Source organism: Podarcis cretensis (genome assembly GCF_951804945.1).
Source record: "Podarcis cretensis genome assembly, chromosome: Z".
NCBI classification, from domain to species: Eukaryota; Metazoa; Chordata; class Lepidosauria; order Squamata; family Lacertidae; genus Podarcis; species Podarcis cretensis.
In genome coordinates this window covers 2,983,122-3,004,908 of record NC_137184.1, presented here as the reverse complement: position 1 = coordinate 3,004,908, position 21,787 = coordinate 2,983,122, and the positions used below count along the sequence as shown (strand labels likewise).

At 46.4% G+C, this 21,787-nt stretch overlaps 1 protein-coding gene and 1 long non-coding RNA gene across 6 annotated transcripts in view; both read left to right on the top strand.

Annotated features, from left to right (window-relative positions):
* Positions 1–17,509, top strand: part of GOLGA2 (golgin A2) — a 47,418-nt gene extending 29,909 nt beyond the window's left edge. For all 5 annotated transcript variants that reach the window (XM_079961996.1, XM_079961992.1, XM_079961994.1 and 2 more), the window contains 16 exons: positions 303–361; positions 1,512–1,653; positions 2,865–2,954; positions 3,089–3,196; positions 3,334–3,424; positions 4,648–4,994; positions 6,231–6,344; positions 6,931–7,155; positions 7,630–7,729; positions 7,820–7,908; positions 9,119–9,272; positions 9,392–9,459; positions 10,197–10,299; positions 12,684–12,790; positions 15,116–15,287; positions 15,582–17,509. In XM_079961996.1, the coding sequence (XP_079818122.1) occupies positions 303–361; positions 1,512–1,653; positions 2,865–2,954; positions 3,089–3,196; positions 3,334–3,424; positions 4,648–4,994; positions 6,231–6,344; positions 6,931–7,155; positions 7,630–7,729; positions 7,820–7,908; positions 9,119–9,272; positions 9,392–9,459; positions 10,197–10,299; positions 12,684–12,790; positions 15,116–15,287; positions 15,582–15,829 (2,217 nt within the window). In that variant the 3' untranslated portion in view covers positions 15,830–17,509. The remainder of the gene's footprint in view (positions 1–302; positions 362–1,511; positions 1,654–2,864; positions 2,955–3,088; positions 3,197–3,333; positions 3,425–4,647; positions 4,995–6,230; positions 6,345–6,930; positions 7,156–7,629; positions 7,730–7,819; positions 7,909–9,118; positions 9,273–9,391; positions 9,460–10,196; positions 10,300–12,683; positions 12,791–15,115; positions 15,288–15,581) is intronic.
* Positions 1–21,787, top strand: part of LOC307207994 — a 149,873-nt gene that overhangs the window by 57,060 nt on the left and 71,026 nt on the right. The gene's annotated exons all lie outside the window — the stretch shown is intronic.

Below are 21,787 nucleotides of genomic sequence, written 5' to 3'. Positions count from 1 at the left end.
TAGGTTTAGGTCTTTTTCAGAGACTGGCTCTCACTTAATTGCCTTTAAGGTGTAATATTTATTCGTGGTATCTCTTAATGAGCTATTATTAATAGTATCTGGCTGAATTATGTAAGTCCACTGAAGGCTTCAGGGACTGTTCCAGGTTTGAGGGAGCCCTTAACAATGGGCTTCCTGGGGGGTGTTGTTCTCCCTAAACAGTGGATGCTAAAAAGTTAGTGATTCTGAACTGCACTGCGTAATTCCAAGATCCAAGAACCCTAAGCTCCCTCATTGATTTCTGTGTTTGTTGTTGTTGGCAGCATAATAAAGAGCTGGCAAAGGAACGAGATGCCCTGAAACTGGAAGTCTACAAGCAAAGGTAGGGTTTGTTATTTCCCCCGCAACATTATTATCCAGTTTTTCTACTTCCAAAAGTGGATGTCTTCCATAGCACTTCCCTCTCTTCTATTAACCCACTAGCCTAACCTACTTCACAGGGTGGTTGTGAGAGCGAATGTGGGGATAGGTATGAAGGAGCCATGAGCCTAAGTGCCTTGGCGTAAGGGCAGAAGAAATACTGTAAAATAGTTTAGATGAATATATGGCCAATGGCTTAGCCAGTGTGGTGTAGTGGTTAAGAGCGGTAGTCTCGTAATCTGGGGAACCGGGTTCGCGTCTCCGCTCCTGCACATGCAGCTGCTGGGTGACCTTGGGCTAGTCACACTTCTCTGAAGTCTCTCAGCCCCACTCACCTCACAGAGTGCTTGTTGTGGGGGAGGAAGGGAAAGGAGAATGTTAGCCGCTTTGAGACTCCTGAAGGAGAGTGAAAGGCGGGATATCAAATCCAAACTCTTCTTCTTCTTCTTCTTCTTCTTCTTCTTCTTCAATGTGAGATTTGAGCTAGGGTATCCTAGCACACCCCATTAGTTCCTATGCTGCATCAGATTTCCCAGCAAGCTGCTATCTCATAGCCTTGACACAACTGTGATGATGCTGGCCAAACGTAAGGATTGGAACACAGCCATGCCCACGACATGCTTTCCTTGCAGAAGACCCCCAACATCTGGTTAAAAGGGTTGGGTGATAGGAAAGATCCTTTGCTTAAATCTCTGGAGAGCTGCTGCTTATCAGAGAAGATACTAGTGGGCTAGCTGGACCCAATGGTCTACACTGGGATAAGGCAACTTTTCCTCTGATGGAGTTTCCATGAGCAGGTGGGGATTTTTTATTTGCAATAGTTGTGTTGTAGAAGATATTTTGGTAGCTGTGGCTTTTCAGCCTTTCATGAAAAGCTGCACCTGGGGAATGCAGAACAACTTTAAATGACTATTAAATTGTGGGAGGCAACTGGCAACCAGTGCAGCTGTTTCAGAATAGGAGTTATATAGCATTGGCCTATTGAAACCCTTGCTACTGCATTCTGCGCTAGTTGCAACTTTTGGATCACTAGCAAGGGCAGCCCCACATAAAACGTATTAGTAGTCCATCCTGAAGGATACCTACTTGTTGTTTCCCCCCCCCCTCCGTAGTAAAAACAGTGAAGAATTCAAGCAGCAAAACTCTGAACTGTCTGAGAAGCTGCGCACCTTGATCTCTGAAAACTCAGCGATGAAGCTGGACGTGGAGGATTTGCACAAGAAACTGGAGATGGCGGAACTGATGATTCAGCAGGTGATGGTTAGGTCACTGGGAATACTGCTGCCTCTTGCAGCGCAGCATGTCATATAGTTGTAGAAGGGTTCTGAATAAAGTTACTCCTCACTCCCAGCACTTAGCATGGTATTCTTTTAAATTTGAGGAATGGTCTTTAGCAAGCACTTCTGAGCATTGAAAGGAAGCCTGGCATTTGACTAGCTTTTTTTCTACTAGGGCTTCTTGACCCATTAATGCCTCAGCTCACATGACCAATAGGTATGATGTGTGTTGTAGTCCAGCAACATCTGGAGGGCCACAGTTTCCCTATCCTTGCCTAAAAATTGTGTTCCTTGAAGGTTCTGAGGGAAGGGACTGCTCTTGTGAGAAATTATTCTTATTTCAAGCTGATATGGATGTACATCTTGAGTTCTTTGTACTCTTCACCCACAAATGGAGAGCTTCTCAGCATATTTATCCACTTTTCTCTTTCTCTTTTTTTAATCATATTTTTATTAGTTTTCAGTTACAATAATCCAATAATCCCTTATACAACAACTGCAATATTAACATCCATTCATATTGACACATTAAATGATTATAAATCTATAGGTGAAGCATTCAATCTATATCCTTATTCCTCCTGTGTGTGACAGTTATTCTGTCTGTGGTGTTCCTTCCTGTCCTTATAAAATATAATGTCTATCTTTTCCGAGCCATTGCTGCTCTCCATCATGCCTTGGGCAGAGCTAATATCTCATTGCTGCTATTTATCCACTTTTTCAAAGCATTTACACTTGTGGGTACTGGATTGCAGAGAGAACGGAGGGCATGTGGATTAAAATGTAGATTACTAGGTGTGGGGGGAGAGGGTAGTAGCCAAGGATGAAAGAGCTATGATGACCTTTGAAGTTGCAAACCATGGCATTCAATCCCAGCGTCTGTTCTATAGCCACGAGTGCTAGAAACTTGGAAGCCTGAAAAAGGAAAGCTAATTTTAACTAATTTCCTTGTGAAGATTTTCCCTTGTGCTTAAGTAGGGGGGGAAATGCAATTCTGGCTATTCTCTCTCTCCCCCCCCCCAAATAAAAGTAGACATATTAACCCTTTGTCTATAATCCATGAGCTAGATTAAAAGGCACTGTAGAAGCATCCTCTTGTGGACTTCTGGGGTGGGGAGCAATGAATGAATGAAAAGTGGCAAGGGATTTCAGTGTTTACCATAACCATTTGTTTGATTCTCTTGCCAGTTTGCAAACCAGCCAGGAATCCCAGATGCCACTCAACAGCTGCAAATGGCACTGGAAGAAAGAGCAAACCTAGAAACACAAATTGCCCAGGTAGGCCCCTCTGCCATGGGTTTTGGGATGTGGCCTTCATAGAAGAGTCCCTTAGCTTCGTTCCCAGGATGGGTGTTTTCTTTATTCACAATATTTGGCTTATGCTTTCTTTTTTCTCTTTGCTTGCTGAGCAGATGTCTGAGTCAATCCAGCAACTGCAGACTGAACGGGATCAGTATGTCCACAAGCTGAAAGAGGAAGGGGGAATCTGGCAGCAACGAGTACAGTTGCTTTCTGACCAGGTAAGGACAGGTTCTCCTGCACTAAATAGCAGGCAGATTTCTTTCTGGTAATATAACAACGGAGAGATTTACTTTCTGCATGAAAGACATGGAAGGTTAGCAACACTAGTCTTCCCTTTCCAATTCCTGTGATGTAGGTCCAGGCTCTGACAGAAGAAAAGGACCTGAGTACAACTCGAATTCAGGAGCTGGAAGCCAATCTGTCAGAGTTGATCAACAGTCAGTCCGGTAAGGTTCAGTGTTCAGAAACTGCAGCTTAAAGCAAGGCCTTCTTGCATACTTAGCCATTACCTTTGCCCCCTAAACATACTCTGTTCCACACAAGCTCACCTGTTCAATCCCCTGTCTTTTTACTCTGTGCTCTAGCACAGTGATATGCAAAAGTTCCGACGATCAATTCCTGGCTACTCCTTTATACATACTTATACAGTGGTACCTCGGTTTTCGAACATAATCCGTTCTGGAAGACCATTCGAGTTCCAAAACATTCGAAAACCGAAGCGCAAAGGGTGGTCTGCAAATTTAATAGAGAAAATTGAGAAAAATAACATACACACTCAGCAGAAGCCATTCGACTTCTGAGGCACCTTTGGAAACCAAAGCGTTCATCAATGGAGATGTTCGAAAACCAAGGTACCACTGTATATGGATCTGGTTGCAGGTGATGGGAAAGACTCCATTAGTTGCCTGGTTAAATTCCCCCCATCTTATCAGTAGAGGCTCTCCTCTTAATCCTTTTGTAGAAGATTGGCCAACATTTCTCTCCTCCATATTCCATTCTTAGGTGTACACCTTTAGATGTCGTGTGCCTGCAGCAAATGTGTTTACACCTGCATGTATCCTGTAGACACACATGTTAGAGCACCTTGATTTGTCCCTGCCTGCTGTGGAGTGAACACTCCATGGCAGATTTGGGCTTGCCTTTTGTTTAAGGCAGTGATGGCCAGTCTTGGCCCTCCAGCTGTTTTTGGACTACAACTCCCACCATCCTTAACTAACAGGACCAGTGGTCAGGGATGATGGGAACTGTAGTCCCAAAACAGCTGGAGGGCCAAGTTTGGCCATCACTGGTTTAAGGCAACAAAAGGGACCTTTTGGTCAAACTAATTCTCCACCCTTTTATGGTTTTTCTTGAACGACAACATGGCCAGACTACCAAGTTTGTGTGTGTTAAATTTGAATGTGCCACAATCACACACATAGAAAGCTGAGGTCCAATTTAAGGGGCAAAGGGAGCTGACCCAGCCCCACCCCTTTAAAGTGCTTTACATTTGGCCAGGCTCACTTACATTATCATCGCCTGAGAAATGGGGGGGGAAAGTGCCTGAGTTGTGTGTGCTGGGGGGGGGGGTAGTAAGCCATGGAAGAGGGCTCTGCACTCCTCACCTAGGCACTGCTTTTGTTCCTTAAGTTGGCCATGAACAGTCCGTCTCTCTGACTTGACCTTCTAGTAGTGAAGCCCCTGGAAAGTGATCCTGCCCCCCATTCAGGGCCCACAGAAGCTGAGCTGCGCTTGCAAGAAGAGCTCATTCGGTTGCAGGAGGAGAAGGAGGAGCTTCGTGGGCAGTGCCAAGCCCAGATGCGGGACAATGAGCAGCTGAGCCGCCTCAATCAGGAGCAGGAGGAGCAGCTGCAGGAGTTGGAAAAGACAGTGCAGCGCTACAGTGAGGAGGCTGTGGACAGGCAGCAGATCCTGGAGAACATGCAGAGTGACAAGGCAACCATCAGCCGAGCCATGACTCAGAACCGGGAGCTCAAGGAGCAGCTGGCAGAGCTGCAGAATGGCTTTGTCAAACTGGTATGTTCCTCCTTGTGGTGAGAGGCAATGGCCCCCTTTGCTATCCAGTCAGAAACTTCCAGTGCTACGGATGTTTGAACTCTAAAAGGAAGCCATCAAGCACCCAGGGAACCCTTGTAGATTGCTGCAAAGGTTCTCTTTCCTCCGCTGTTTCACTCTCTCTTGGTTGTCTCTGTTCCCTGTTTGTCTTGAGCAGGGGTCAGCAAGGTTTATCTTGCCTGGGCCAGATCAGTCCTGCAGAGATCCCTCCGTGGGCTGGATTGTGAGTGCGCACGCCTGTGATTTCCGGCATCTGCGTAGATGCAATTTCCGGCACTGTGCTGGTTTAGTGCAGCGCGAGAGCAGGCAGCTCAGTTTGGGGGAAGCTCGTGGGCCGGTCAAACGACTTCCACAGGCCACTTGCGGCCCATGGGCCTTAGGTTGCTGACCCCTGGTCTTGAGGAACCTGTGTCTTTTCCTTGGTAATGGTCTTTCCCCCGTAATGGTCAACAATTTCAGTCTCCTTTTGTTTCTGGCTAGTGCTGACTGCCTACATCTGCCTGAAATCTGTGATCTAAAAACCAATCTTATTGCCCTAATAGCCACAGAGGGAGACTTGAAACGACTTGCTCACAAACCTGTGTATTTATGCATTAAGTGAAGTAGCCTTCTGTTTGGAGAGCAGTGTTTGCTCCCTGTTCTGAGTACAGCACGCGTAAACCTTCAAGTCTTCTGAAGCTTTTCCTATGTATGTCGCTAAATGTGTACGCTTTATCTTTGAATCTCAAAACAAGTATGCTAAAATATTTTAGCTAGCTGTACACGGGTTTCATAATAAGTCATACATGACTGTAGTTTTCAGATAGGAAATATTTAGTTTGCAGACAAGTATCTGAACCTTAAAGTTTCAGGGAGAGAGGGAGGAGCTTAAACATTAGAAGTTTAAAGGCTCAGAAAGCAGAGGAGTTATGGGTGGTGCTTCTGTTAACCAGGGGTGAAACTGCTGCACAACTTCCTGGCCTAAAAAACCCCCTGTTAAAATACCTTTATCCTTAGTCCAATGCTCTTAAGGCTCTTTGCCTTTCCCCCATGGTTTCCTTCTCCTTCATCCCCTACCCCCTATTTTAGGTTGCTCCCAAGCTAATATGATTTCTGACAGGGATGCAGAAGGTTCCATAACAATAGACTGATACGTACTTCACCACCACTAGGGAGATTTGTGGCGCTGCCTCATTTGGCTGCCTTATGTCTTCACAGACCAATGAGAACATGGAGGTAACGAGTGCCTTGCAGTCAGAGCAGCATGTGAAGAAGGAGTTGGCCAAGAAGATTGGAGAGCTGCAAGAGAAGCTGGCAGAGCTCAAGGAGACGGTAATGCTCTGGCTGGGGTACCACTGTGAATGAAGGGAGCCAGTAATAGGGCATGTGGGGCCAGGGGCAGTGGGCTATAGGTGGCACAAAGCAGTGGGGTGAGGTCTTCTCCTTGCAGACATTTCCTCAGGTGCTGAGCTGTTTTCCTTGAGACTGTCTTAGGAAATTACTCTTGCAGTTCCTGAGGTTAGGCTACATAGTTTAGCCATCGGACTGAAATGAAGAATAGTGCAGCAGAATTCAGAGCAGCCTGGCTTGAGTGGAAGAGAAATTACTCTTGACGTAATTTTGGTTTTTCAAATCCAGTCTGTGGTGTCTGAAAGATTCCAAAAAAAAATTCCCACATCGTGATTTTTGCATAGCACATGCACGCATTGTGATTCACGATATATCACCACATCAAATATTATGAAACCATTACCACAAGGTGGACTTCGGACTGGTTTTGGACAATATTGACACATTGCCAAGCCCTACTGAGGTGGGGGAGAGAAGGGGGATTGTGTGTTATATGTGTGGAGAGAGAAGAGTGCACCACCTCTGGACTGCTGATTTGGTAACCAGCTTATTTCCCTCCCCACCCTAGGAGGCTCAGAAAACACAGGAGGCTCAGGCCCTTCAGGAGCAGCGGGATCAGTATTATGCCCACCTCCAGCAGTACACTGCAGCATACCAGCAGCTAGCCACAGAGAAAGAGGAGTTGCACAAGCAATACCTTCTTCAGATGCAGCTCATGGATCGGCTGCAGCATGAAGAGGTCCAGGGCAAGGTGACTGTGGAGATGCATTTCAAGGAGCTGCAGGAAGCCAAGGTAAGAGTTGGAGCTTGGGAGGACTGGTAAGCAGGGCTGTGGAGGTTAAAACTGAGTAGGTCCAGGAGGATTTGGTTTTCATCTGAAACCTGCTTAGTCCTCGGCTGCAGCTGCCCAGGTCATCTGAATTATGCACCAAGTGAAAAACAATTCAATGTTAGGAATAATTAATGCTAACATGTGTACAGTTGTGTGGTATTGCATAATTCTAATTTTGCAATTGGGCCTTTGCCAGCTTTAAGTGAGAGCTTGGGTGTGGGATGCAAGGTGACAAGTGCCTGAGGTAGGAGCTGACATACTGGAGATCCCAACTGGTGGTTGGATGTTGGAATGAGAAGGGCTTTCCAAATGTTTGTTTTTCTGGTTCTGGGTCAGTAGTTGTAGAAAGGAATCACATGAAGCCTTTGTGTTGTGTTGGGTCAGTGTACTTTTGTGGAAGAAGCAGCCAAAACATCTGTTGCCTCTTTCTTGAAGGAAAGCCTGGAGATGATTTCCAAAGAAAACAAGGAGCTGCAGGCTCAGGTCAGCCAGCTCATGGCAGAACTAGATGCAAGGATGCTTCCTAGGGCACAAGGTGAGTTGTCTTTTCCATTAGCAGGAACACAGGGGGGCTGATCCTAGCAGGATGTTCTAACTTCTCTCTGCTGTCTTCCTTTGCTCACAGGGGATGGAGTGGAAACCGAAGAGACTGTCGAAGAGCTGAAGACTCCTGCCCTTACCATCCCAGATAATTTTGAAAGTAGAGAGGAAATGGTGAGTGCCTGGCAAGTCTTTGTGGTTTTACATGAGTGCTTCAGGAGGTGAGGGGAATAGGAATGGTGGGCAGGGAATAACTTGGAAGCTCAGACATGCAGCAGCCCTGAAGTTCTGTTCAAAGACTTTCAGCTGAATACTTCTAGCTTCCTAGAAATGTGTTGCATTTCTGGATTTATCTTCACTTGACATTAAACGTAGATTAACTTCCCCATGCTTTTAAATTGGATTATTTCTCAGCCTATGCTTGTGTCTCCCTCTCTGTTCTCCCCACCCCCTTGTGTGCCTCCAAGCAAGCCAGAGCAAGTAAACATTGGACTCCCAACTAGTTTCCCACTTCAGTACGGGATGGTTCCAGACAGGTTAGCTTCAGAGACAAGAAGGGCCTCTGTAGACTATTTTCACATGTAATGTGTCTCAGCAGGCTTGCAGAACGGTTTATCAATTGGGTGTGTTTTTTGACTGTCAACTTGGCAAAGTCCCTAAAACAAGAGATGCTGAATTTACTGAAATCATTCTGAATGCAAATGCAGACAGTCACATCCAGGGGGCTCTAGTTTTGGGGCTTAGGACAATACCTCAGCATTACCAATCCTTACAACCCAGGCACTTCCATTTTTGCTGGCCCACCTAGATGACAAAAGACCAGTGCAGACTTTCCAGTCTCTGAAGCCAGCTTCTCACGGTATCTTATTGAATATGTCCCTGCCTCTTTCCCCAACATACAGCCAGTACACTCTGCATTACAGGGCCAACCTAAGAATGTGCTGAATTCTTGGAAAGAGTAGCCCTGGAGTTTCAGAATTGGGTAGCATTATGAAGCCAACAGTTTTGAATTGGTATTAGTTTTATCTTAGTATAGTGATTTTTGTGCTTTCAAAAGACCCTCTCCACCTCAAGAAAAGGCCTGGAGCATATTTTTTCCAACACTAAGCCAAAGTTTTAGAGCATAGGTATAATGAAGCATAAATGTGCCTACAGAGCTGTGGAAATACGAGAATGACTCTGATGAAATGAGCTACAGATAAAAATGAACCTTCTTAAATTCTTTCTAACCCCCTTGCAACATGCTAGCTTTGGTTTGATTGTACACTTATTTCTCTTATTTAAAACAGCTATAATTCTTCAAATGGTCCCCAGGATATATTTTTATTTTTTACATTTAACAACACCCTTATGCTAAACTTCAGCATATGGAATTGCATCTTAGGTGGCTTTCTTGACATCTGTTATGTCCCAAGCGGAAACTGAGCGAGAGGAGATGAGGCAGCAGCTGTCTGAGGAGAGGAGGCAATGCAGAGGCCTCCTGAAGCAGATTGCCATACTGAGGAAGGAGCAGCAGCTGCATGTTGCATCTGGGGGAGGTAAGCCTGCTCCTGTGTGTGGATGTGCAGATTCAGGTGTCTATTTGGGTACCAGCCAGGTTGGACCACAAGGCCATTCCTTCTGCAGTCGCTTAATCAAATTACTTGACCCTTTTCAGATTCTGCTGCAGATTCCGTTCCAGGTGAGGTTCACGAAGCCTTAAAAAGTGCCATGGAGAAGCTGCAGGTGTGTGTTTAATGCTTTTGGCTACAAACCCAGACAAATAGCACATGTGCTAGTTAATGCAATACATCTTTCAGCACTTTATGAGCATGTTCATGTGAAGGTCCCATCACTGATGAAGAGCCTTTGCAATCCTGCCTTTGCCTATTGAGCTGTGTGATGTTGGATGGACTGTTACTGGCTTAGCTGTCTTTGTACTGTAAGACTTCCAAACAGCTATAGTAGTTCCTCCATTCCCCAAGATCACTATAATAATTAGCACTTAATCAGATTTTCACCATGTAGGTTCTCTTCTCTCCCTGCCACAATCTTTTGTGGAGGTGAGTGACTAGTGATTCTGCTTTGGAATCAAAAGATATTTTGTGGAAGAATCAAGCCAAACCACACTTCGTTTATTGTTGATACACCTCACTACGTTTTGAATGTATATGTTCTTAAGAGAACTGATCTGAAAATCTTTAGTGTTCTAGTGACTTCTTCCCTTGGAAAGCAGCAGCAGGCTTTTCCTCCCAAGCAGTCAGACCTGCTTGGGTAGAAGGCTTCTGCTGCTTTCTTTTCTAGAAATAAGATCATTTTACCTTCCAAGGGATGGTGCCTATCTCCCGCCTATCGGTGAGAAGCTGCCCTTGTGCTGATTATTGCTGTGGTAGTGCTGGCTGCTGTGCCAGGAGGGTTTGGGTTTCTTCTTCCACATGGGCTCCCTAACATCTTCAATGGTGACTGGCTGTTGTGCTTTCTAGTTTCGATTCACAGACCTGATGCATGAGAGGGCAGAGCTGAAGGACCGGGTGGAAGAGCTGGAACATCGTTGTATACAGTTGTCTGGAGAAACGGACACTATAGGTGAGATGAATTCAGTGCCCCCTCCACATTTCACTGAGATGTCTGGGGAAGTGTGACTAACACTTTGATATAGATTGTGTGGCAATTCTCCCATAGGATCCCGAAGACCTTTTGTTTACATTTTAAAATCTCAGTTCTCACGAAGACAAAGGAAAATGCAGGCAGCCTCCAGTAGTTAGGAATTACTACTCATCACCCACCTATCTAAACCATTTTACCTTCTGTGTATCCCCACACAGAAACAACCAAATAAAGGTATTGGGAGCAGACCTACAGAGTATGTAGGAAGCAGCTGGTATGCACCATCCTAGTCCCTGTCTGGTCTGCTCTCTCAGCCAGCAAAAGTGGGTGCTGTTTGCCTGTGTCATTTTGCTTATCCTGTAAGATTCCTGCCTGCATGTCAGAAAGTGTGCTGATTACACTGTAGGGTTGGCTGAGTGAAAACACCTGGACTGTGGATGTGGTCCAGAGCCTTCCTTATTATAACAGCAGGCCCTGTCACAGGCAGGCGGGGTCATCCCCAAAGGGGACAACACTTAAATGTTGCCGCTTTGGGGAGCCACAGGGGAAGAGCAGTGTCAGTCAGGATACGTAGGGACGAAACTGTGGGACACGGCATGGTAACCCTCACCCATGATGAGAACCTGGTTGAGGGGAAGTTTGGTTTGGCGTGGTTTCCCTCGAGTGAGAGGCAGAAAGAGAGTAGTTGTAGATTCACCATCTTCCTCCTGATGGTGTGCTATGCACATACTATTGGGCCTTAAGTTTACTATCTTTGGCCTGAATCTCTCAGTTGTGATAGATGATGGGTGTCTGGGTGTGCAGGTAGCAGGGAGTTGTTAAAATGCTGTCCAATCTCAGCGGTCATGGGCAGAGGAAGATGCCATTCAAGTACCAAGGCCTAGATGTTTAATCTGTGTTCCTCATTAGAGTCCTCTCCTTTGGAAAGTACTAGTAGCGTATCCACTGAGCCCTCTGGTTTGGTGATGCTGTTACTGAATGCCAGATTGGTCTGTAATAAGACTATGTTCATCCATCATAGATGAACAGACTGATCTGACGGGCATTACTGAGACTTGGGTGAGTGAACTGGGTGGACCTGACCTTACCCAGCTTATGCCTACCTGGGTACATGATACAACACTAGGCTATACTACCAGGTGGTTGAGGGGGAGGTGTTGATATTGTCCATAAAAACATTATCTCCTTGACCAGAAAACTTCTTCATTTTGGGGCAGGCTTAGATGATCTGTACCTGGTGTTGTTTAAGAGAGGCAGATTCAACTTTCTGCTGGTCTGCTGGCCACCCAGTTGCCCAGTAGCATCCCTGATCTGGCTGGCCAAGGTGATATCTGGGGTGATGGAGAACACCTGGGTGTCTCCAGTAATCATGTGTAGCTGCCATTGGGTCAGCTATGGATCTATCTCCAATAGTCTTTGGTCTGACACACCATGCAGAGCATACTCATGATACAGTATTTGCCCCAAGCGATATGAGAGACTGAGAATAAGGGGGAGTGCAGTCTACTTCCTTGTCATGGTGAGATCTTTATCCCATTATGTTTGGACTGACAATGGCCATCTCTTGCTTAAGACTAGTGGGCCCACTTGGATGGAAACTGATGTGTTCCTGAATGCTCTGTGGGATCTTCCTGTGGAGAAAGCCCAGGTCTTGCTATGGAACAGACAGCTGACATGATTGCTTCTGAATGTCCTCTCTGGCATTATGGAGCTTGTGAGGTCTCTTGGTCTTCTGAGGATCTCCAGGCTATGAATCAAGCCAGACAAAGACTGGCATGCAAGTGGAACAATCCCACTCTGAAGCCAACCAGACACTGCTTGGAGCACATAATTATGCTCACTACGTGGCAGTGCAGGCTGCAAAACAGGCTTATTTTGCAGCTTGCATTGCATCCTGTAGTAGCAGGCAGGCGGAGTGATTTATGTCCATCCCTCCATCTCTCCCTTTTAGCTTCTACCAAAATAAAACATGTAAATAAGGAAATAGTGGAAAATCTTTAGGCTTCAGAATTCTTGAGCTGATTGGTTTCATATGGCGTTTTCTAGCTGAAAGTAAAAGGCAGAATACATACATTTAGCTGCATTATGGTTTTTCATCTTTGTTCAATGTTTATAAAACTTCAGTAAGTTGCTGGTGGGAAACTGTTCCCTTCTTCCAAAAGACCTACTGAAACATGTGGATTCTGCTAGATTTCAGAACGTACCAGAAGCTTTGCCTACCTTGTTTTCTTTTTCAAGGAGAGAAGGAGTTGGGGGGCAACCCCATTTCATGGTTGCATGTATATGTAAGGGTGAATGTGGAGCTTTCAGCACCACCCTTTGAACAGACTTGCTAAGACTCACTTGTGTCTCCTGTGTTTCAGGTGAGTACATTGCCTTGTACCAGAGTCAGAGGGCTATCCTAAAGCAGCGCCACCGGGAGAAAGAGGAGTACATCAGCCGACTGGCCCAGGACAAGGAGGAAATGAAGGTGAGCAAGGGTTCTCCTCCCTTCCCACCAAGGGCTCTTTCTGACACAGTACCGGAAGGGAGTGAACCGGGTTGGCTGGGGCATTGTGAGTTTCACACTGTTAATTTGGGCTGGGTTGCCATCAGTATGCTGATGACACCCAACTTTATCTGTTGATGGATGGCCATCCTGACTCGGCCCCAGACACACTGGCGAGATGTCTGGAAGCTGTGGTTGGATGGTTATGTGGGAGCCGGTCGAAGTTAAATCCTTCAAAGACAGAGGTCCTCTGGCTGGGGCGGGACGATATGGGATTGAGGGGGCAACTTCCATCTCTTGCGGGGGTGCAATTAGTTCCAGCACCGTCCGTTAAGAGTTTGGGTGTAATCTTCGATACCTCCCTCTCTATGGAGGCACAGATTACAGCTATAACAAAGGTGGCATTTTTTCATCTCCGCCAAGCTAAGCAGTTGGCCCCTTATCTCTCTCGCCCTGACCTAGCCACTGTGATCCATGCGACGGTCACCTCCAGACTGGATTATTGTAACTCGCTCTACGTGGGGCTGCCCTTGAGACTGACCCAGAAATTCCAGCGGGTGCAGAATGCCGCGGCGAGACTCCTTATGGGGTCTTCGCTGCGAGATCACATTCATCCGGTACTATACCAGCTGCACTGGCTCCCGGTGGAGTACAGGATCAGGTTTAAGGTGCTGGTTTTAACCTTTAAAGCCCTATACGGCCTAGGACCCTCGTACCTATGGGACCGCCTCTCCTGGTATGCCCCACAGAGAAACCTACGGTCTGCAAATAATAACATCCTCAAGGTCCCAGGCCTCAGAGAGGTTAGGCTGGCCTCAACTAGAGCCAGGGCTTTCTCGGCTGCGGCTCCAATCTGGTGGAACGCTCTGTCACAAGAGACTAGGGCCCTGCGGGACCTGACATCTTTCCGCAGGGCCTGCAAGACAGAGTTGTTCCACCAGGCCTTTGGTCAGGGCGCAGCCTGACTCCCTCCTCTGGCAACCTGCACAGAATTTTGCTTAATCGGTTGCCATTAATTTGATTTTAATTAATTTTTATAATGAAATATTTTTAGAATGTGTGATTATTTGATTGTTTGATTATTTGATTATTGTTAGCCGCCCTGAGCCTGGCTTCAGCTGGGGAGGGCGGGATATAAATAAAATTTATTATTATTATTATTATTATTATATTATTAATGAGGGCACCAACCACCCTTCGCTCCTGCACCTGGACTGCAGTGCTGAGGCAGATCTCCGATTGAAGGAGGGTCCACTGTCTTTATTTACAGTTCCTGGCACACTGGAAGAAGACCCTCAGGCAGAGTCTGGCTCACCCCATTTAAAGGAGTAAACTGGTCTCCTGTTGAGCTCTGGGCACCTGTTGTTGTTTGTTGTTGTAATCTGTGACCTTCCTGAACACCTCTGTCTGCCTGCATGTACAAAGCCACTTCCACTGCTTACAAAAAGGTTTCTTAAATTACTTGGAGAGCTTTAAAAGAGGAGTAGACAAATTCATGGAGGACAAGACTATCAATGGCTATTAGTATGATGGCTGTGTTCTGCCTCCACAGTTGGAAGTGGTTATGCTCCTAAGTGACAGTTGTTGGGAATTGCAAGTGGGGAGGAAACTGTTCCGCTCAGGTCCTACTTTGGTCCTTCCCATAGGCATCTGGTTGGCCACTGTGAGAACAGGACCCATCCAGCAGTCCCCGCTTATGTTTTTATATGTGTCCTGTACATAGATAACAGGAGACAAAGGGGAAGGAGAGGTTTGGGCTTGATCAGAAGGGTGATTCAGAATCGTGCACCTCAGATGAAAATAAAACATAGTTGACTTTCCTTGGTCAGTTACACAGTAAATTAAGGTAGAACGAAAAAGTAGTGGTGGTACAAGCCTGGATCGAAGGGGAAGAGGACACCTCCAATGTTGCTGCTTTAGCTCTAAAGAAAGTAATGTATCTGGAAACTTGCTTCTGGGAGCACCAAGGTTAAAAGTCTTTGCAAATCAATGTTCATGCCTTTGTGCTCCTGGTGGTGCTAACCCACTTGGGTCAATTATGAGAACACAGGAGAGGGTGATGTTGGAAGAAAGCAAAGGAGAACAGTGACAGTGAGCATGTGCAAAGCGGAGGCGATATAGATGAGCAGAAAAATTAAGGACCTTGAGGACTAGAAGCTTGAATGCTTTAAAAGGTGCCAGGAAAAAATTCCAGGGACACTGGAAGAAGAAAACCTATTCATTGTAACGGGAGGTGGTATGGTGCATGTGGGACACACAGGTGGCTCTTGCTGATTCCGTTTCCCTCTTTATACTGCTCCATTGCAGATGAAGTTACTGGAGCTCCAGGAGTTGGTGATGCGCTTGGTTGGGGAGAAGAACGAATGGTATATAAAATACATGGAGATGGCTCAAAATGTGGATCCCCAGTCTGACCCCAAGAGTGAAGCTGCTCTTACAGCAGTGAGGCACGTTGAGCTGAATGCTACCGATGGTGAAGGTGAGCAGAGGTGACAACCAGTGGGGGAAATAGCTGCTGTATCTTCATGGGGAGTTCTAAGCTTAATTTCAGTATCTTGGTTTAGCCCCAGAATTTGAGAAGTATTAGTAAATGTCTCTGTTTTTGAACTTGGGCAGAACTACTTTCCGCTCTCCACTAGCAACAGAAACCATTTACCACACACTAGGGTTGAGGAGAGAGTTTTATAGGTTTTGTGTGTGAGACTTCCAGGAAAACCTGAGACCAAACATTTCTCTCTAGAAGTTAAACAGTGTCTGCTATCTTGCCTCCCAGGGTTGCGAGAAGTGAGTTTGGCAGATGAGCCAGAACTGGAATCCACAGCTTCGCAATCCCACCCATCACACACTGACAACAAAGCTCCCCAGCCTGCTTCACAAGACCCCACCGCCAAGCAGATCATGCATCTTCTACGTGAAATTCAAAATCCCCGGGACAGGCTGGGCTCCCTCTTGCAGAACCCCTGCATTCCCTTCTTCTATCGAGCTGATGAGAATGACGAAGTCAAGATCATGGTGGTGTAACTTGGCATGGAATCTGCAAGGACGTAAAGTGCCCCGTGTTTTCTGTCCTGTAATCTTCGGTTGCAGCAAGTGTCACACATGGTGGTTGAGCTCAGTGGAATTTGAGTGCCAGGCATCCTGAGCTAGTCTTCCCCTTTTGCTCTTCCTGAGCAGATAATGTAGGGCTGTCATGTAAAGTTCAGGAGAAGACTTTGGTTCTCCTGGCTTCTGCTTCAGGCAGCCAGTCAGTTTCCTCAGTCAGTGACTTTTGTTCCATTTGTCATTGTAGCCATCAGCTCAGCACCTTTCTGCTAATTTATTCCAGGTTTAGATGGTTTGGATCCTCTTTGTCCCTTACCATAGATCTCTGTCTTTTTGTTTTATTGCACAGTTGGTCTCCTGCCCAAATTTAACAGCCATCTTAATCTCTAGCCCTCCTTAAAACAGAGAACTCTACAAAACATTTTCCTTTTTGTCTAATGACTTGGGACAGGCAGCTCAGGGGGAGAATCTGTCTCCTGTTACCATTTTGGGGTTGGCTTCTGGCTTTTTGGTGCAGATGATCTGAGGATGGGATGGAAATGTGGCTGCGCTTTTGAAGGTGACATAGTTTGCTGTCTCTGTTGGATGGTTTTAAAATTTTTTTTAAGATGGGGAAACCTTTCTCCCCTCTTCTTTTTTAAAGGAAATCACTGAAAAAGCATACTTTTATATTGATCTCTGGAATTTCAACTACCTTTAATTGGATCTCCTTTCTTCCTGGTTGGGCAGTGGATTATTTTAACAGTGAGCAAGGTTGTTTGAAATAATTTTTTTATCTCCTGTGGTTCTAATACAGAACCAGGCCAGAGATTTCTATGCAGGAGGGTGTGTATCATATGTTGAGTGAAAAAGGCATTCAGAGCAGGTGCATGAGGGAGGGACAAAGATTTGCCCCATGTCTAGCTTGAATCCTACCTAGGAAGCCATCTATGCGAGATAACTTTGTACATTTGCATACAGGCAGCAGAAGTAGCTGGCTGGTGACATAGCTGCTTGTTTGTGACCAGGGTCCTTCCTGGAGGTGAAAAGTGCTAGCAAGGTGGATGGGTATTGCTGCTGCATTTCATCTCCTTGTAAGTCATTTTGCCAGTCGCTTACATAATAGATTGTTGTATCTTCATCAGAGCCTTTCTTTCCAGTAGAACCTGCTAGAAAAAGTCCATCCAAAGGAAAAGCACACAAGGAAGCTTCTTAAAATGTAAGCTTCATCCTTTGCCAGTTTTTCAGGAGAGCACGATTGTAGACTTAAATCACTGCACTCTTCCAGGAGATTGGCACAGCTGTGATGTCAGTGTTACTCCCTCAGTGCATTGTGTTGGCACTACAAAGTGGGCTTGCGAGCTCCTGTTTGCACGAATGTACATAGTGTATCTGTGTAACATTTTGTATATACCTTGAATAAAGAGGAGAAAAGTCTTTGGGCAGAATTTCGGGCTGCCAGAAGTCATCTTGTAATCTTGTATTTAAAAATAAAATAAAATTCAGTGGCGGGAGCCAGGAATGTGATTTAATATGGAACATTGTGAAATATTTATTGGGTGTCTGGTTTCTGGGAATGTGAAAGGAAAACCTTTATTAGAGAGAACTTGCATTCTATTGCAAAGATAATTTAATCCTGTTACAAATTTGTTCTTTCTGAATAAACCTGTTCCACCTATAGCACACTGTGTGTGGTTCTTATGTTCTACAAAAGATGAACAGTTTCCCTTATTGTGCAGACATGATTGAGTTGTATGCATGTTGCATTCTGTTTGTCCTTGCTGAAATGGACAGCCTTCACCATTAAACTGTGCTTTTCTCCCAGGAATGGGAAGAGAAAAAATCTAGTTGCTGCTAGGGCTGGGCAATGTACAGTGGTACCTCGGGTTACAGATGCTTCAGGTTGCAGGCTCCGCTAACCCAGAAATAGTACCTCAGGTTAAGAACTTTGCTTCAGGATGAAGTGGCAGCGGGAGGCTCCATTAGCTAAAGTGGTACCTCAGGGTAAGAACAGTTTCAGGTTAAGAATGGACCTCCGGAACAAATTAAGTTCTTAACCTGAGGTACCACTGTATCAATATTGTCCAAAACCAGTCTGAAGTCCACCTCGTGGTAATGGTTTCGTAGTATTTGATGTGGTGATATATCGTGACTCACAATGCGTGCATGTGCTATGCAAAAATCACGATGTGGGAAAAACTGTGAGTTTGGTCATTGCTCCTCTCCTGATTCCTGCTGCCCCTCAACTCTCCTCTGTCTCCTGCAGCGAATCATAAGAGCAGGTGCTGAAGAAAGCAGGCTACCTGGGAACTTTCCTCATGAGCTTCTTGTTTTAAGTGCAGGAGCCAGGCTGGTAGGCGGTTGAGGGAGACGCAGTCCGAGCTAGCTCCAGGCTTCTTGCTGGGAGTCCCTTTTCCCTTCCTTCCTCTTTCTTTGGGCTATCTCTGCTTGCCCACAAGACCCTGACACCCAAGCCATACCGGGGTCCTCACAAGAGCAGGAAGCCCTTTCGGCCTCGCCTCCCCAGACCCCCTTCCAGTTGTTGCCCAGCCCTGCCATTTGAACTGCTGCTGCCCTCAGCTGGGGCTCTCTTGGAAGCTGCTCTAGTCCCGTGGAAAAATAAACTGGGCTATTTACTTCTGTAAAAAAGGTAAAGGTACCCCTGCCCGTACGGGCCAGTCTTGACAGACTCTGGGGTTGTGCGCCCATCTCACTTAAGAGGCCGGGGGCCAGCGCTGTCCGGAGACACTTCCGGGTCACGTGGCCAGCGTGACATCGCTGCTCTGGCCAGAGCCAGAGCCAGAGCCAGAGCCGCACACGGAAACGCCGTTTACCTTCCCGCTGGTAAGCGGTCCCTATTTATCTACTTGCACCCGGAGGTGCTTTCGAACTGCTAGGTTGGCAGGCACTGGGACCGAGCAGCGGGAGCGCACCCCGCCGCAGGGATTCGAACCGTCGACCTTTCGATCGGCAAGCCCTAGGCGCTGAGGCTTTTACCCACAGCGCCACCTGCGTCCCATTTACTTCTGAGTTAAAGAAAATAAAAATAAACCTTGCCCTCTTGTTTAAGTATCCTTCCTCCCTTCTGGGTGTGTGTTTGTGTCTCCCTCGTGTTTATTAGGGAACATTTTTTCACCTTACCTTTGATATCTATGCTACGAATTACTCCTACAGCTTTCGTTTTTGAGAAAATGTGCTAATTTAAAAATTACCTTTATTATACAATAACAGCCATAGCAATATGTTAAAGGGAAGTTAAATTTTGTAAGTTTTAGACCCCTAAGTAGTAGCAGTTGCCAGGGGATTACCCGGTTTGCCTCTACAGAGTTCCATCCTTATTTCAGACATTGTTCTGTATCGGTATATCGCAATGTTTAGCTGTTGATAATATCACGATCCTGAAACCAGACATCGCCCAGCCCTCATGCAGCCCTTTTCATTTCTGGCCTCGGTGTATGTCAGATGCTCATTTCAGTCTGTCAATCTCCACGGCCGTTTCAAGTAGCAGAACTTTCTCTGTTATCTAGGAGAGTGCATACAAGCCCTGCTTTTCCTGTAGGTACTTAATGCTGTTTCCAGTCCACCATTCTGTTCTCATTTTTACATAGTGCTATGCTGTTTCAGCCACCCAAAAATCCTAACTGCACCTCTAGTGGTGGAGCCCCAGAATTGTACAAAAAGGTACAATGGAACTACTGCGCTTTATTGTGGTTCTTCTAAAGATGGTTTCTGAGAAACAAAGTTGTCCTTCAGCTGTGGGTTTTTAGGGGCTTCCGTTTTGTTACCTCAGGAGAGCCATCCCCTATCTCACTTTAACCGACACCTGTCTCTCATGTGGAAGGGGTTTGTGAAGACGGAACAATCCTTACTGCCTGGACAGAAGCAGCGGGAGGGGAGGAGTGTGCATGCATTTCACTCTGCTATTTTGCTGCAAGTGTATTGCGTCTCCTAAGGCCGGACGGAGGGCTCTGGGACCCTGCAGCTTCCTTCCCAAAGCCAGGCACCTTGCTTAGCCGCAGTGCGGGATTTGGAGTACTGGATGTTTCTCTGCACAGGGTGCTGACGTAAGGTGGTGTGAAATTGAGACACTCCAGTTGGGGGCGCAATTGAGACGCTCCAGTTGGGGGCGCCAGATATTGGCCTCCACAGGCCGCCATTTTATGGAAGATTACAAAGGCCCTTCCATTTTGTTTGGCATTGGGAAGAAGGCGTGTCAGAGGGATGGGCTCTAGGACCCTGCCAGAGCCTTCTTTTCAGAGCCAGGCACCTTGCTCAGCTGATTAAGAGTGGCAGCAGCAGTTTTCCGCAGGGCTCTGATCTGAGGTGGTGTAAAATTGAGAAGATCTGTTTTGTCTGGCTTTGAGAGGGTGGTGCAAGGGCTTGGGTGCTGCCAGAGCCCTGACACTGCCTTCCCAAGGTGAGAAGTGGTGCTCAGATGCTGCAGGTCACTATTTTATGGAACCTTACAAAGTCAATTTTGTCGGGCTTGGGGAGGGTGGCTGGACAGGGGGAAGGACTCTAGGACCCTGCTGGAGTCCTGGAGCCCCCTTCCCAAGTCAGGTGCCTTGCTTACCCGCATGTGGGACCAGCAGCTTTCCTGCAGTGCTTAGCTGAGATGGCGCAATATGAAAAGTCTATTTTGTCTGGCTTTTCAGGTCTGCACAAGGGGACTAGGATGCTCCCAGAACCCTGGCGCTGCCTTCCAAAAGTCTGCCCTGCCTTCCCAGAGCCTTGCTTAGTTGATTAAGAGTGGTGCTGTCAGTATTCCTGCACACAGCTTTGATCTGAGATGGTGCAAAATTAAGATCTTCTTGGGGACTTCAAATATTACAAAGTCCCATCCGTTTTGTCTGACTTTGGGAGCGCTCGCCTTCCCAAACCAGAAGCCTAGGAAGTACTTGCCCTGCTCTGGGATGGAGAGAAGGGCTCTAGGACCCTGCCAGAGCCCTGGAGCCTCCTTCGCTGAGCCAGGCACCTTGCTCAGCTGCAGTGCAGGATCTGGGATCGGGCAGTTTTCTTGCACAGGGCACCAGTTGAGATGCAGCATTATTGAGAAGATCCATTTGGGAGTCCCAAATATTGACCCTAAAAGATTACTAAAGTAATTTTATCCATCTTTGGGACGGCAGCACAAGTGCTCTGGAGCTCTGGCACTGCCTTCCCAAAGCTGGGTAAACTTTATAGATTGCAGCTTTGCACAGGTAGGGGTATGTGTGTGTGAATTAATAAAAGGACGTGTGGGTTTTCTTCACTCTCCATTTATTTACTTCCCACTGCCCTGCCCACACAAAACTGTGATCTTACACACTGCAGTTTGGAAAGCTCTGCAGTAGAGCCTGAGACTAAATCTCAGGGTTTGGAGTTTAAGCTCCACATTGTGCAAAAAATTCATGCATTGCAGGGGCCAGATGATCCTTGCAGTCACTTCCAACTCTACAATTCTATGATTATGGGATGTTGGTGGCACCACCCAATTCAATCAGCAGTTTGAATCCGCAGAGCAGGGTGCTTTGTCCCAGCTCCTGCCAATTTAGCAGTTCAAAAGCATACCAGCACAAGTAGATAAATAGGTACTGCTGCAAGCCGGAAGGTAAACTGTGTTTTTGTGTGCTCTGGCACTTGTTATAGTCCTTTGTTGTGCCAGAAGTGGTTTAGTCATGCTGGCACATGACCTGGAAAGCTGTGTACAAACGCCAGCTCCCTTGGCCTGAAAAGCAAGATGAACGCCACACCCTAGTCACCTTTGACTGGACTTAACCATCCATGGAACCTTAATATTGACATATGATTTTATGATCTGAGTAGATTTTCAATGTGATCCACCCTGCTATATAGGAAGACATTGCAACTTAAGCATAATGCACAAGTTTGGGTTCTGTGTGGATCTCATTGCTGGCCACGCAGGGCTGGACAATGGGCTCTGTAGTGTGGTGAATGCTTCCATCTGTGAGAGAGAAT